General features: G+C 35.5%; 1 protein-coding gene across 1 annotated transcript; it reads right to left on the reverse strand.

Annotated features, from left to right (window-relative positions):
* Positions 1-8,482: 8,482 nt before the first annotated feature.
* On the reverse strand, positions 8,483-17,457 carry LOC129258226 (neuromedin-U receptor 2-like). Its single transcript, XM_054896536.2, has 2 exons — positions 17,371-17,457; positions 8,483-11,822 (listed from the first exon to the last, which is right to left on the reverse strand). Exon 2 carries the CDS (start codon positions 11,728-11,730, stop codon positions 10,372-10,374), a length of 1,359 nt encoding a protein of 452 aa, XP_054752511.2. The 5' UTR covers positions 11,731-11,822; positions 17,371-17,457; the 3' UTR covers positions 8,483-10,371.
* Positions 17,458-17,792: the final 335 nt, after the last annotated feature.

A 17,792-nucleotide genomic window follows, 5' to 3' on the forward strand; every position in this document is an offset into this window, starting at 1 on the left:
AAGTTTATATATGTGCTGTTAATTATACCATAATACTGGGTTTAATAAGTCATTCACATTTATGTAATTTTGGCTCAAATTTGAGTGATGGAATTTGGCATTTTGCTCCCTATCGAGCATTACTTCATTATGTATACATGTACACACAGACCAATAGAAAGTGATTGGTGTTCAGCCAGATTTAATTACTAGTTTTATGTTATAAAGATAATTACGCTTCGTATTATTGTGTGCTATTATGTTCACATGAATTTATTCTGTGATTATACAAGATCATATTGCATTTATTTTCTCAGAGTGATATATAATGTTCGCTTCATTTAGTTGTAGTAGTCAACTGGTGTTATGTTGTAGGGTGGTAGGGTCTCCTAGCTTAGGCATGAGATCAGGCAATTTATAATCACTCGCGTCGCGTGCGGGTTCGTAATCACTCGCGTTTTGAATTTTTGGCGATTTTTTTTATTTCGGTGCGATTTTTTTTTAACGGTGTCTTCAATGGGACAGACATGCAGGGAAAATAAAATGAAATTAAAATTCGAGTTTCGTTTTAAGCCGGCAATTAAGTGCCTTAAAATAAAAATGTACTCGACTACTGTTTTAACATAACAAACAAGCAAATCAGCCACGTGGCTCAACTAACTTAGAATAGATCCGGACTTCCACTGTGTCTTATACGAGGACTCCGAGTCGGAACTTGCCATATCTGCCACATCGATATTACATCGTATCATTCCCATATGCGGACATGCCTGCATGCAATGGCCCCGGCAATGGCCCCAAGGCGGCCGGACCCGGCCGCGGTCGGACACGACGTGCATCGGTAGCATGGAGCAAGCTAACGTGAGTCGAGCTGAGTTAGATCCCACGTTATATATGAGGCGCCGATTGTACCAATATTATATAGAACAATTATTTGTTGTATAATCATTATTCATTAAATAATAACTATTATTTATATATAATTTACATTCTATTTGTAAATAATTACTATTATATAAAATAACATTTCTAATTATTTATATATAATTCCAAGTAATACTTCATTACTTGTAAATAATAATAGTTCGACATTCCATTATTTATAAATAATGATTATTTGTTTTTCATTATCTATAAATAATAATTTTTGTGTTTCATTATTTATAAATAATGACACTGCATACTTCATTATTTATGAATAATTGCAATTCGTTTTTTTATTATTTATAAATAAGTTTGTCGAGTTTTCTATTATTTGTAAATGATAATTATCTATTAACAATGCCAGTGCACATTTCTTTATTTACGAATAATTTGTTGAGTTTCCCATTATTTATAAATAATGAAAATTCATCGTGTTTCATTATTTATAAATAACATTTTTGTTTGAATATCCCATTATTTATAAATAATCATTATTTATAAATAATAGAATGTCGAACTATTATTATTTACAAATAATAAAGTATTACTTGGAATTATATATAAATAATTAGAAATGTTATTTCATATAATAGTAATTATTTACAAATAGAATGTAAATTATATATAAATAATAGTTATTATTTAATGAATAATGATTATGTAACAAATAATTGTTCTATATAATATTGGTACAATCGGCGCCTCATATGTAACGTGGGATCTAACTCAGCTCGACTCACGTTAGCTTGCTCCATGCTACCGATGCACGTCGTGTCCGACCGCCTTGGGGCCATTGCATGCAGGCATGTCCGCATATGGGAATGATACGATGTAATATCGATGTGGCAGATATGGCAAGTTCCGACTCGGAGTCCTCGTATAAGACACAGTAGAAGTCCGGATCTATTCTAAGTTAGTTGAGCCACATGGCTGATTTGCTTGTTTGTTATGTTAAAACAGTAGTCGAGTACATCTTATTTAAGGCACTTGCCGGCTTAAAACGAAACTCGAATTTAAATTTCATTTTATTTTCCCAGCGTGTTTGTCCCATTGAAGACACCGTTAGAAAAAAAATCGCAAAAAGAAAATCGCAAAAAAAAAAAAAAAAAAAAAAAAAAAAAATTGTTATCTCCTACAGACCAATATCACTTACATCTTGTTTTGCCAAAGTTATAGAGCGTATGATAAAAGATAGATTGCAATGGTACATAGATAAAAATAACTTATTGCCTAATTTCATTAGCGGTTTTAGAAAAGGTCGTAGTACTACTGACAGTATTGTTATTAGAAAATGACATTCAAAAATCTATTAATTGCAGAGAGCACACTCTTGCAGTATTTTTGGATGTCGAAAAGGCTTATGACAGTCTTTGGATTGAGTACAGTTTTTAGAAAATTATCTAACAGAACGTACCTTTCAGGTAGGAGTTACAAATACTGAATCCAGAACTCTCCAAATCCACAATGGACTCCCCCAGGGGAGTGTTCTGAGTCCCCTTTTATATAATGTCATGATGAGAGATATTCCAATTGATCCTGAAGTGACAATATCTATATATGCTGATGATTGTGCAATATGGTTTTCTGGAAAAAAATGTAGAGAATATTAGATTAAGGATACAAACTTATCTAGATGTATTATGTACCTGGTTTAAAGACTGGGGTTTTAAATTTTCTATTGAGAAGACTGTTCCGGTGTTTTTCACTAAGCTTACAAACGTTATCCCTCCAACAGTTAAATTGGAAGGAAGTATACTCACTTATAAAAATAATCACCGTTTTCTAGGGATGATATTTGATAGTAAATTGTCTTGGCATCCCCAAATAGAGAATGTAGTTTCAAGAAGTAAAAGGAAATTAAATATATTGCGAAGTCTGACAGGAACTAAATGGGGAAGTTCATCTAAGTCCTTACTTATGGTTTACAGGGCAATTATTAGATCAATTTTCGATTATGGTTGTCAAGCTTATGATAGTGCTCCAGTAACTACAAAAAAGTTGTTAGACTCGGTGCAATATCAAGCACTCAGAATATGTGCTGGTGGGCTACCATTGACATCGCTAGTTCCACTGCAGGTGGAAATGGGAGAACCCCCTTTAGATTTAAGAAGGCAAATGTTATCAAGCAAGTATAGACAAAATATAGAAAGACATAGTAATCACCCATTAATAACACATATCAAACCATGCTGGCAGTTCGATTATCTTAAAGGTAAGAACGTTAGTAAACCGTTTGGTTATAGGCTTCAATCCAAGATAGGAAAAGAAATTAGTATTGAAAATATTATTTCTTCAGCCTTTCCCCCTTGGTTATTTTGTCCACCAGTTATATCTACTGAATTAAGTTCACAAATTAAGAAATCGGACCATCCGATACAATTGCAACAACTGAGTTTGGAATTGATACATACAAAATGGTCACACCAACTCCATATATACACTGATGGATCCAAAGCTCCTGAAAAGGGGATTAGTTCAGCCGCTTTCTATGTACCTTATTTTTCTTTTTACCAAGGAAAAAGGTTATCTAATTTTACCTCCTCCTATAGGGCGGAATTAATTGCGATTATTCTTGCACTGGAATGGATAGAATATTTAGATATATATACAGGTGTTGTTATTTTCAGTGACTCAAAGTGCACTTTTATCTTTACAGAATCGGAAAGACGATCCTATTATCACAGAAATTCTGACTATTACTACAAGACTCAAATATAAAGGTTTAGATATATACCTAGAGTGGATCCCTGGTCACTGTGGAATAATAGGAAATGAAATAGCAGACTCCTGCGCAAAAAAAGCTTTATCAAACAAAATTGAAATTCATAATCAAATAACATTATCAGAAATTATGCAACTTATTTCAAAAAGTTGTAAGATAGTTTGGCAAGAAAGATGGAATAAAACTAACTCAGCACTGAAAGAATTGCAACCATCAGTGTTATCCACATATAAATGTAATCTAGGGAGACAGGAAACTGTACTCCATCGTCTCTGTTTTGGAGTCGCTGGTCTTAACCAAGATCTACTAAGATTAGGGATCCATCCAACAGGGTTTTGTGATAGATGTCCTGAGGTAGAAACTGTCAGACATTATCTTTTACATTGTCCAAAATATATAATTGAAAGATCAATGCTCCTTGTAGAATTGAATGAATCACAGCCAGGACAAATAATGGAGTATTTAAAAAAAGATGACCCAGGGATACAGAAAGCATTTTTACGTTTCGTTTCAAGAACGAAACGTTTTAGTAAGGAGTGATGACCTACTATTCTTATATTGTATTGTCTATAAGAAATATGAAAGGATATGCTTGTACAAGTCTAATGTGAAAAGAAAAAATATATATATAATGTATGATATAATATACAAAATGATATGTTCTGCACATATAACTAACAAAGCCCACAAGTGTTTTCGCCTTGTTGTTGTTGTTGTTTAAAAAAAAGAAACAAATTATTTTAATGTTTAACCCATCTGTAAGCACAGGTACACTAGCGCCCCCTCGTCTATGCATGGGTGACCTAGGCATTTATGTCCGAAAAATCGGCACAATGTACCGTACTGACCGGTATGATTGCATCTTTGAAAGGGCAGGGCAAGCGCAACTAGTTGGAACTGAGCTGAAGATAGCGGTTTGTTTTTGGTGAAGATTTGTTTATATGCCATTTTGACAAGAGTTACGACAAACTTTTGTACATACCATAATTATCCTTTTTCATATTAGAAGGATACACAAGAATAATATTTCATATATGTATACATCATATTGGTAATAATATCATTATGTGAGAAGTGAGATTTTTTATTAATAGTGACTTATCGCCACTCAAACCAACATAAGAAGAAGAAGAAGCACCGAAATGAAAAAAAAATCGCCAAAAATAAAAAACGCGTGTGATTACCAATACGACGCGAGTGATTACGAACGCGAGTGAATATAACAAGCCTGATATCATTGGGTTATTACTCTATTACTATATTATGTTATTATAAACAGTACAGTTTTGGTTTAGTTTAGGAATCACATATATTATGATTCATCATGGTTTATTATTATGAACCAGACCTTCTTATTGTCTGTTATATATTTTCTGTTTGCCTATATTAATTTCAGTATTATTTGCTTTAAGATAACTAAGGGCATTAAAGGGACGACAATGTTTATACAATATGAATTACAATTATTAGACCAACAAGATAATGAATTTGTATTGCACATATTCAGATTTAGTCTGATATTAATTACAGTTATTGATTACCAATTCATTATTGTTTACCGAACAACAATTATTCAACTCAAATAATATGATCAATTATTCAGGTTTCCTTTAATCACGTTAATATCCTTGACCGTCGGGACTTATATCAAGCAACTCTTTACTGGGCGCGCCATGCTGTCCCCCAGTGTGCCCCCCTCTTTTGTTTGTACTAATCACGCATTGAGCTTCGCCCTAAGCTTGGGGCACAATCATAAATAAAAAAATCCTGTTCATACCGTATGACCGGGAAAATTTTGGCTCCTGCCCCCCCCCCACCCCCGGCCACCGACCCCTGTTACGCCCCTGCATACACGCGCTTACCCACACACACACATGCACACAGGCCCTCTTGGTCATGGTTTAAACGATACGTAAATGTTTGTTGTTTTTTGCAAGTAAAAACGCAGACGAGTGGACCTCTAGCCTGTAATTGTAGATATACAACATTTCTCCACATACTGCTTGATTATTATTATCATCATCATCATCATTATTATTATCATCATTATTATTTATAGAAAAGTGATTACAGAACCCTTTCAACCCGAAAACACTAACCAGAAAACAAAGCATAAATAAACAAAATAACAAACCTCGTGAAATAAAATTGTGTTTTTATTTTCTCCACAGGGTCTTATACATTCAAAAACTGGATAGGTGTAATTTCTCAATAAAATAATTTCTTTGCAATCTCCAACACTAAAAAATCTCAATATATTCATTACCTCATCATGAGTATTGTCATATACTGCAATGACATAATTGCATTTAAAAAGAATAAATCATTCCAAAAGAACATTGAGTAGCAAGCTTATACAGCCCGATTGCACTAAGGATTATTATTGTTCTAACAATTTATATAGATGCTGCTAAGAAAGAGAAAGCTTGCAGATTTTCTCACTATGCATATCATCCAACATTTTTTGGTAAAAAGATTCAGGACCTCTTTGGACGCCATTGGAACCAAAATAACCTTTAGCCAAGGCATACGGCTCTGTTATTTCCCAAAACTGCGCCACAAATGCGTCTGAATACATAAACTAGCATCCGAGGTGCATTAGGGCCGAGGCGAGGCGCGCCTGTAAACCGATGCAGCATGTAAACACGGTATTTTACCGAATATGCAGAATCGGCTTTTTATGCGTGTAAACGCGATTAACTTGCATTGGCTCACGGTGCAGACACGTCAATTTTGCAACGGCAAAATAGTGGGATCAGGGGCCCGTTCCATAAAGGATTTACAACTTACAAATTTGTAACTTTGCCATTATGGCAACTACTATGGTAACAGGGATTATCAGCCAATCAGAATCAAGGCTACCATGGTAGTTGCCATAATGGCAATCTTACAACAGTTGCAAGTCCTTTATGAAACGGGGCCCCAGAACAGCGAGGCGGTGCAGACACGGCAATTGTTTTCTAAAACGCGAAGCAGAGTCTGCACCGACAATTAGTTGATTGCTCACCTGTTCACTTATTGTGGCGTCAATGCGCCTGGCGTAAAATATGCGCGGATAAAATCCACTGATTTGGGTTTTGCCACGTGAACTGTGACAGCGTGTAAACGCGATGAAAGAGGCAAGAGTCGATTCGGCGCCGGCTCTCGCTTCTGCACCGCGAGCCGATGCAGCGAGTAAACACGGTAGTACATCGTCTAGTTTCCCAAACCCTATTTGGCGAAAAAGTTGCAAAGGCTATTGAAACCAAACAGCAAGACTTGTATAGACTGCAGTCTTTTCTATAACTTAGATGTACAAATAGTGTTTTTAATATTCAGTGCGTCCCACAAAAAAAGGAAACCCGTTTTCAGAGATAGATATAAAAATTGTTAAACATGTTTTTACTATAATTTTTTATACAATATGACAAGAATGAAATGTCATCATTAATTTTAGATCAACAGCTTAGCAAATCGTTCACGCATGGCAGATTACAAATAATAAATATTGAAACATATCGCGGGACATATCAGAATCAATTTGCGCAGAAACTCACGTGTAAATCTGAATCCACTCTCATTTCAGGGATCAGTGAGATAATCCTAATACAAACAGAAATGCTAACGAGCCAATCGTCGAATAAGCACGGCCGTCATATCACGAACCATTATTGTCCAATTATTCTGTTCAATCTTGTTTTGACTTTTAAATATCAAACTCGTCTTGCTCATTAATGCGTGAAACGTTCTTCTCATATTGGGTAACAAATTAAAGAGGAATAATCGAATTACACGATTACGTGAATAAAATATTATAACTATCTGCATTTTGAAGAAAAAAGAAATGGGAATCCCGCTTTCCTTTTTTCTGGGACGCATTGTATAATAAAAAGGCTGAGAAATGAAAAACAGACATGAAATAAGCATGTTGTAAGAGAGGTAAAATGCATGAAAGGGGGATAGGGGAAACTTCACGCAGGCCACTATCTGTTTGTAGAGAATATGGGTCTCCATCTTTCCAAGGATAGGCTACCACAAAAAAAAGTGAAGTGTCAGCTCATCAGGATGCCGTTGTGCATGTCACATATGTTTAAACTCTTTGCACGCTGAATTAATTTTGGAGGGATAACAAGGGCAATTGTTCCAATGTTATCTCCTTTAATTCAAGATATCCATATTGCACCATTGATACTTATTATCATATAGTTGTTATCCAAGAACTTTTTTTGCCTTTTAATAGCTAATCTAATTTGAAGGTAGTGGAGAAAACTAATACGATTGTTTAATTTAAGTGTATGAATGTGCAAAATTGCAACATCAGCGTGTTAATTTTAAGCTGACCTTAAGGAGTACAATATATATCATAATTATGCCGTGCTGAATTTTTCGTTTAAGGCATTGAATTTATCTACATAGTGTTTTAACCATTTGATCAGCATTTTCACAGGTAGAAGAATTTCCAGGAAAAGGAAATCTGTCAAGAGTATTACAAAAAGCCATCGACATACATAATAGATGTGGGAGTGTCTCAAGGAAACCTACTATCCCCATTTCGTATTTTTGGTAATTATAAAAAATAGACCGATCAATTCCAAAGTGCAGGGTAAAGTTAGAAATTAAAATAATCTATTTGATGATTAAGTGATTTAGTAGCGTTTAAAAATTTATCATCATTTCAATTCTAATAATGACTTAGGGGGTGTTGCAAGAAAATATTTGCAATCAATTGCAAATATTCTGTTGCAATTTTACAACTGATAGATCAACGTTAGGTGTAGCAAATCAGATTAAACTTCTTGTTTTAAGGAGCAAATTAGCAATGAATCACCAATTTGCAATTAACTGCAAGACGATTATGATTGATTTAGGGACCAAAAATTGACTTGCAATTGATCGCAAGTTTGTTTCTTGCAACACCCCATTAGACGATGTATTGGTGAGTTGGAGACACGACATTGCTCTGTGTATTATTTAGTCTAAGATATAGGGTTAGGGTTGCAATAGGGTTTTATTTTATATTAATAGAGTTAGGTTTAGGTTAGGGTATAGTGTTAAATCTAGGGTTGAGGGTGGTAATTTCATTAGTGTGTGGAATTAACAGCGGGCTAATTATCGTCGGAGCAAATGCCATGGAATGGGTGAATTCTAACAATAAACTTATCATGACTACACATTTAACTTCACAACTTGACATGAAACCTTTTTATATGGTGAATAAACATGATAAAACATACGGCATATGGTTACGTATGGTGTCTATACTGCATGCTAAAGCTCGAAAGTAACCAATGTGTTTACATGTAAATCGTTTTTTTTTTTAAAGACAGCTCGAGGTATTATAGATCACCAAAATTAAATCATATCCAGACAAAACTGGATTCATACCCACCCCAAAAAATCACCTCTAGAAAAAGGAGAAAAGGAAAGGGAAAACCTGCAATATGAAATATTACTGAATATCATGTAAATAATATCACAAAAAAAGATTTGTATATAAAAATGTCAACAATTTCGTTTGCTTCACTCGTTCGCGTCTTTTCTGAAAAACTTATTTCATTCACCATGTTTTATCAGGGCCCGCTGGGAGAACAGTTTTCAGAACTGAAGTGTCTTCCCTGGGTAAATATACCTATATTATTATTATCATTATATTAAAAAATATGTTAAGTCATTTTAATGCTTCATTGGATGGCATCTTCGCAGTGGTCATGGCCATTCGACATTCAGGTATAAAATAACCTTACACTAAAAATCTTATTATGCTAGATTCCATGTAAAATAGGAACTCAGACAGTTCTATATGATCATTGTCCAGAGTCCTAGTCATAAAACAGGGGTATACATAGGGTATCTATTCCTGTCTTCTACGATTTTGTAGGCAGTAAAGAAAAGTAGAGAAGAGGGAGAAAAGGAAAGGGAGACGAAATGAAATTGTAAAAGAAGGCATGTGGGGGGGGGGGGCATGTGTCGTGTACAGTTGTATAATATAATGACATTGTATTCTAGTATTCATGTCGCCTTGCCCCCCCCCCCTCCGTATCAGAATACCCTGTCTAAATAGTGATCAATATTAAGAACGGTGTAACTTCTTATGGAACTATCTACAATACAAGCCTAACCTAATATCACACTCCGGTTATCAGTGTTCAGGGGCCCGTTGCAGAAAGAGTTGCAATCAATCGCAACTCTAAAAATCATGTGCAACTTGATTTTCAACCAATCAACAGCGCGCATTTGGGACTTGCGATTGATTTTTTGACTTGCGTTTAAACGCAACTCTTTCTGCAACGGACCCCTGATGTCTCCGTCCCTCCCTTCTCTCTGTTATCAATTATTTTCTATCACTCATAATTTTTAACTTTCTAACAGTTGAAATGCTTTATTAAGAAAACTTCATCGCAGCCGAAGGCTGAATTTCGAAATTCTGTACAAGGTAATATACAAAATATATACAATATCAATGACCATAACAAAATGACATGTAAAAGTATAAAATAAATGTTATGTTGAAAATAAAAAAGGGGTAGAGTATAATAATTGTATACATATTTTGTAAATATTTATTCATTATTATTTCACTTATTACTATTTCTCAGTTTACCTCATGAAACTGCCTCTCCTCTATACTTTAATGTATTGAAATAAACCAAAGTTTTTTTTGTAAGCTCTAATCAATTATGTCTGCATGTTTGACATTGTCAAGTTATGTGATAATTATGTAGATGTGAAACGGAAATCGATCAAAGGAATTGTAAATCTAAAAGAAACTAAGCCTTTTCACCAGCCTTGTCAACATCCATCTTCAAATTCTGAGGACGTGACGAGTTTTCGATGCCGAACAACGGTGCGTTCTTTTTTACCGTACCTGAAAACACATCCTTCACGGCAGAACGAAACTTGGGATATTGGGCTGCGTATATCAAGGGGTTGATGGACGAATTAATGAAGGCGAACAGGTTGAGAATCTGTCGGAATGTTCCAGCAACGTAGGCTTTGGCCCTAACTGCTCCTTTAAAAGATACGACTACAAATGCAATCTGGCTTGGAGCCCAGCAAAGGATGTAGATAATGATGACGACCAACATGATCTTGATGACACGATTCCTAGCGAGGATATGGTAGGACTGGTTGGAACCATGAGCTATGACATGTTGCATTTTACTCGACCGTAGATGAAGCAGGATAGCCATTGCTGTCTGGGAACCCACCATCAGAACAACGGGAATGAGCAATCGGATGGTGAAATTGAACATGTTGAACAACTGTAGTAAAGAAGAATGGGAATTGGAGGGCACACAGTAGATTCGGGATAGGAGATCAGTTTCCGCGATCATGGAAATGAGATAATAGGAGCACGAAAGACACGAGAACACCCACGCTACTACGATGAAAGTACAAACCCTGCGGTTTGTGAAGATTTCCTTGATGCGCAAAGGGTAGGCAACCGCTGTCAGGCGCTCGAAAGAAGCACCAACCAAGATGTAGCTCGAGGATATAACACAGATCCATGACAAGCAACTAGTAAAGATGAGCCTGCAATACAACACACCAGGAAGGCTGTCAGGTACCTGCCGTGCCCTTGGAATGGGGATGTTGAAGATTGATGTCAGTAAGTCAGAGATGGCGAGTGCTGCGATGAAAATGTCTGTCGAGTTAGCTGAGGATCTTCGACCTGCCATTACAACGACAACCAGTAGGTTTCCGAAAATACCGATCAAGGAAATGATTAACTGAAGGATGGTTACCCATGTCCATGAAAATTGCCACACCCAGATAGTTGTATCCAGACTGGCGACCAAGTCTGTAGCAGGTTGGGAAGTTGTCGTGTCATCGGTGGTAAACTCGCCAGTGAATTCTTGAATGATCAAAGTTTGCAACGAGTCAGTGCTATCGTAACTTGATGCACTCGCAGTTGTCGGATTAATCGGTTGTGATGGTCGGGAGGAAATCTCATCTGTACCATCGTTGTTGTCTGAGGTAGACCTCCAGCCCCCAACCGAGGCTTCTTGAGAGACCTCTGATGATTGGGTTGTTGACTGCTGAGATGAGTTAACTACGATGACCAGAGAGAGTAAAGTAAGGCGAAGCATCAACCGCCCAGCGCTCCGTTTTGCATCTTTATTCATGACTTTTGAGGAAGTATATGAATATTGAATCTTCGCCGATGACGTTTACAACAATGATCAATAAGTGGAGACTTAATAGCAGCGAGACAAACCTGCATAGAAAGACAAAATGTGATTTGGGATTTAAAATGGGTCACACCAGCCTGTCCAAGTTTATAATGAGATCGCAAACATATTACGATGCCTAATATCCAAATTTGGCTACATCCGTTCTCTTTTATCTAAACATATTTTCTGGAGTTCAGGTTGATATGCTCACATGGCTCAATTGCAGAATTTTGACCAAAATCACCTAGACTTTGCAGCGAAAACATTTGGTTTACATTGTTTTTGTTTGTTGCTTGTTATTTGTTTTCTGACCAAAACTTCATTTTTGGAACTATCCACCCTCTTAAAAAGATGCTTCCAGGGTCATGTTTAATTGGCTCTTCTTTATTTCAGAGACCTCAAACACAACCGACACAAAGCATTCATGGGGTTGCGATGTAAAGAGCAGGGGGGGGGGGTCGTTCCTCTAGTTGCGTGCTCACAAGAATTCATGCTTTCTTACAGGGGCGTCGTAAGGCCTTTTCCAGTAGGAGGGTTGTGGAGGCCCTGATTACCGACAAAATCGGTAGCGATACCGACGTCCGGCAACCATGAATCTCGGAAGTGTTCTACATTCTCCTTAGTCACATTTTTTTTCGTCACACCCAGGATCGGTTTCAGCGTTTATCGATGGGGGAGGGCGAAAATATTTTCATTAACATTTTCCCTTCGCGGCCGCCGATATCTTTTTAGGGGGTCAGTCATTACTAAATTTCCATGTTTAGAAGCAACATAAGGTATTTAATGTGGCCTGGATACCACGCGAGCGCGAAGCGCGGGCTCATATTTTTTTCATATTTCATATTTTAGCCCTGAAAATTGGACATTGTGAGCAGCTTTGTAATCATCATGGGGGATCTAATAAGCGATCCATGCGAGCGCAAAGCGCGAGGAAATATATATATATATACTGGCCAGCAAAAAGACCTATCAAAGGATTCATTTCTCTCCAATCCCAAAATGCGAGCGCGATGCGCTAGTTTAATAATTTTATATTTCGACCTGAAAACTCGATTGTAACCACGGAGATGGTGGATATATCAACCGAACAATTGAGGCGAGCGATAAAATCTTGATTTCCGACCAGAAAACTTGACATTGTAAGCACTTTTTGCATGAATAAAATGCATATATAGCAATTCATGTGAGCGCGAGCAAATACTTTCAATCAACCTTTCTGAAAGTTTGCAGTGACTCATGCATATAATGCATGTCTCACTAATCATATATACTGTGTGCAAAGCGCGAGCTGATTTTTTTTAGATATTGGACCTGAAAACTGAACTGGTTAAACATATTATCATATTATATATGATTTTACACGATTACAAAAAGTGTTGAGAATTTCCATTCTTCTGGTAGAAATGTCACAAATCATTATGCACTCGTAATAACGCTGTTTCTGTCGAGTGATATTGACTATATGCTGACTGCACCTCCGAAAACAAGTCGTTACTTATTCGACAAGTCCTGTTTAATCCCACAGTTCTCATAGGAACCGTATTTCTGAGCCAATAAAATTCGAGGAAAGTCGTCAGATCTGACAACTTGTTCATGTTGTTAGACAAAAATCTTGATGAAACGCCCCCATGTATGCCAGGAATACCCGTAGTCTCTCTACTGATGTAATTGAGAGACTATGGCCCGTATTATGAACTAGGGTTTAACCCTAAAGACTGGGGGGCTGATTCAACCCCCCCCCCTCGACATTTTTCGCGATAAATCCGCCGCTTGAAATGTTCGCTCCCTCCCTTGCTTCGCCATGTTTGCTCGGAAAGCAGCCGACATGGCCTCGACAAGAGGCTAAGTCAAACCTGACTTCAGAATACGGGCCGATATCTTAAAAGCATTCTGTCTGAAAAAGCTAAAAAGATGTGCACAGAAATTGTTTATGTTTTAATTCAGCGTCACTACAGGTGTTTAACAGTTAAAAAAATGTTTGAAATGTCTAACAACCATGATTATTTCAGTGAAAACTAGATATATATTAAGCAATAGATTTTGTTGTTTACGACTTAAAGGACCTCAGTTGTTTTAAGTGTTAGACAACCACTAGTATATTGCAAAGTTCATAATAGTAAACAGCTTTAGATGAAAACTTCAAACAGCTTTTTTGTCTTCAAAATGTGTTTTGCGAGCAAGTAGGACTGGGTATTTAGATATGTCCCGGTTTGGTGGATTAATGACCTTAGGCACTATCTTTGATTTGATTTACTGCTTTCTTCAGGGTTCATATCATTTGTATAATACATGTTTCATTACATAATTATGAAAAATCATATTCGGGTATGAATGATTAGATGTGTTCTTAGAATGAAATTTGATGAATGAAGGTGGGAGGGAGTATGCATTTTACGTGCTTGAGTACAAGCAGCATTCTTTGAAAGGGGTTTATATTAAATACTAGAGTCTTTATAGTTTGTGGAATAATGGGTTTGTCCGTGATAAATATTGCGAATCAGTACAAATTTAAATTGCTTTTTTACTGTAGTAGGACTACATATTTTATTCGCAGGTTGCCAAAACCATATTGCAGTACGATATAAGGTAGTAAGACAAGGGAAGTATGTGGAAGTGTGTTTTTCAATTTCAAAGTACACCGACGTTTCTCAAGAAGCCGGTAGTTATACTCCGTTTATGTTCATTTAAATTTAAATTTTCACTCATTGTGACACCTGAATACTGTGTTCATTTTTTTCTTTTGAGAGGAATGTTTTCTGTTGTTATGTTGTGAGGAAATTAATATGTGTTAAGTTTGCTTTATCTCTGGTAAGTGAAAACCTATTACACTTCAAATATGTTAAAAACCTCAACGATAGTTTTGGCAATTTACTATTTGTTGTATATGTTAAAGTTTCTAAGCTATTGTGTGAAAAAAAATGTTTGTGCCATCTGCAAATAATACAAATGATAGCAAAGGCGTTACAGTAGTCAAACCATTAATACATATTACAAAAATCAAAGGGCCTAATATCGATCCTTGTGGAAATCCGCATTTTATTGACTGAAAGTGAGAAGAAATGTTTATTGTGAATTACGTGTTGTTTTATATCTGTCATACTATAATCTCAGACCATGAAAGTATGAATCCTCGAATTCCATAATTGGCCCCGATTGACATTTGTTTTTAAATGATTAAAATAGATATAAAATTTTTAATCAAAATTAAAGATTCGATTCATTTACACGGCCAAAATAGGTTTTGGCTACCGTGCTCTAAAACTGCATTCAATTCAATCTGTTTTGTCTATTTTGCTCATTTCAGCCAAATTTACAATTTACATATGCCAATGCGATACTTGGAAAACAAATCAAGCTGGAGAATATATCACGTTATATAATTATGTGAAGTCATATTGGTCTTACTTCCACCATGCATTGTGGTAATTATGAACACTTTTTCCCAGAGTGGGGGCTAAAATATTAATCATTTTGCTCGATTTCTTTTTACTTTGTCACTCAATCAGAATCGTTTGAAACTCGAAATCATTCCCTTCTTTCTGTAAATCAATTTTAATGTTCAAAATTTAAAGAGGTACTCCTGGCTGAAAATAGCAAGAGTAGAACAAATAAAGTAAAAACTGAAGACAAAACAAAAACACTGGATATTTCATCAAAATATGACAAAGAAGAGAAACAGTCCTATGCATGCCTTCATGAATATACAGTGAGTAAGCTTGTGATTTCATATCCCAATTATTCTTTTTTTTTAATATTCATTCAAATTTTGTCTTCCTTGGACAAAAAATGCATTGACAACTAATTCAATGCGTAAGATATTATTTACTTGTGACAAGGGAGACATAATCATATACATATATATACATGAAAAAATTGAATAATCATGATTTCCTGTATATAAGAACCAAAATGTGGTATGCAGGTGGCGTCATGAAACCATTTGCCCACCTAACGAATATTAATGACGGTGTGCATATGGTGCCAAAAATATTGTTTGGTAAATGGGAACATTCATGTTGGTTGGGTTAAAAAATATTTTGTAAAATTTTACGAAATGTTGCGTTGAAATAGCCCAATATGTGTTTTAAAAATACCAAGCAAACATGGATGTTCCCTTTCTACCCAATATTGGGCAACATTTAACTCAGGGTTTTTAGAGTGCATGGTATTTTCATTCAAGACATAATCTACATAATAGATAAAATTATACCACGGAAAGCAAACTGTTAATGAATACGAAAAATACTGCTAAATTGGACGCATTTGTCAATATCGATGTATAAAACTTCTTTCTTTTTCACTTCTTTATCTTACTTTGAGATGAATCTTGCTATTTGTTCCTCTTTTCTGATGTTTCACTTTTAGCATTATTTGTATTTTACTTTTGCTGTATATAATTACATGTATTCCTAATTATTTGTAATATTTCTAATTATTTTGTAATCTTTTCTTTTAATATGTGTATTTTTTTATTATACAGGACCATTATGTGAAACAGCCTGATTAATGTTTTATCCTCTTGAAAGATGTTTTAATAAATAAATAATATGCCTAGTGCCTACTATTATCTCAAGAACACAAAATACACTGGTAAGACATTATCAGCATTTGATATCATAAAGGCCAGATGGCCCAGACATCTGGAATGATTTGCCCACTGATATTAAACTCACTGCATCTATCTTTTCTTTTAAAGCTTCATTAAAGAAATATCTTTTATCGAAGTATTCTTAAATATCACACCTGCACATTCACCCACTTGCACACACACGCACACTTCATTTCTTCTTTCTCCTTTTCTGATGATTTGTGACGTAAGATTTTCTTCCAGACCTACACCTATAGAATATTTGGTTTCCATGTAGCCCCTGATCCCCCTTTGGCTGCTATTACTCAAGCATTTTTTTGCTTATATAGTTTGCCACTGCATTTGTTTTTCACTACTTTGTCTTATCTTTAAATTGTATTCATGTCTAAATTTTGTTATAACACTGCTATAAATTTGTCACTTTACAATGTATTTTCAACGATTATGTTTATGTATTGTAAATTTTATTATTGACTTTACAATAAATGCAGAAACTCCTGCAAAAAAAAATTTGATATCATAAAGTCGCAGAATCAAGACGAAAACTGAGAATTCGGGATAATGAAATTGGAATCAAGTCCTATTTGTCAGGTTAGACAACCACGTGGCCAAAAACAGCAACAATGTCGTGACAGGGTCAATTAAAATCAAGATCTAATCAAAATCGTGCTCATGAAAAAATATATTTCGAAAGCCCTGACATATCAAAATTAACAAACTCTGACAAAATCTGGTTTAAAGTCGCAACATTTTCAAATAAAAACGAACGAAAAAATATACTTTTATTAAAGTGTGATTCGTTTCCAATGTTGGAAGTATAAATTATATTGGTAGGAGAATGCTTTTTGATATTCATGTAATAATTTTGAAATAAGCCTGGGAAATAATGTTTTAACTTTGAAATTAAGAATATTTTGTCCACAAAAGAAAAAATAAGTTTTCACTCCTAAATTAAAAGGATTTCGTTAAATAAAAATTGACAAGTAACAAGAAATAGAACTTACCCTCGGAAGTAAAAGCAAAACGAGTTCTTGATAGAGGTTTGAGTTACTGTGGATTTACGGCTGGGCATCAGCTCGACTAGATTTCTTATTGCTCTTCTCACTGACATGGAATAAAACTGTCCCAATTCTCAGCATATAAATCGCGTTCTGGCTGAAATTACGTAACACTAACTTCAAGTATCCATCCAATCAAAGATACCCTTGTGCGCACGCTCAAATCTAGACGTTTTTGATTGGTCGGTTTTGGAAATCTGTGTACGTGCTACTAATTAGGCGTTACTTTCAGAAGGACTGTGGTACGAGTACAGAATGATATCAACAACAAAAAAAATCTTGTTCTGGGAACAACATAAAAGCTTGAAGAGTTCATCATCATTATCACCATCGTTATCATTATTATTAGTAACATCATCTACATCATT

This window comes from Lytechinus pictus, chromosome 4 (assembly GCF_037042905.1).
Source record: "Lytechinus pictus isolate F3 Inbred chromosome 4, Lp3.0, whole genome shotgun sequence".
Taxonomy (NCBI): Eukaryota; Metazoa; Echinodermata; class Echinoidea; order Temnopleuroida; family Toxopneustidae; genus Lytechinus; species Lytechinus pictus.

Coding starts and splice junctions, on each gene's coding strand:
- LOC129258226 (XM_054896536.2), bottom strand. CDS start 11,730: ATGAATAAAGATGCAAAACGGAGCGCTGGGCGGTTGATGCTTCGCCTT.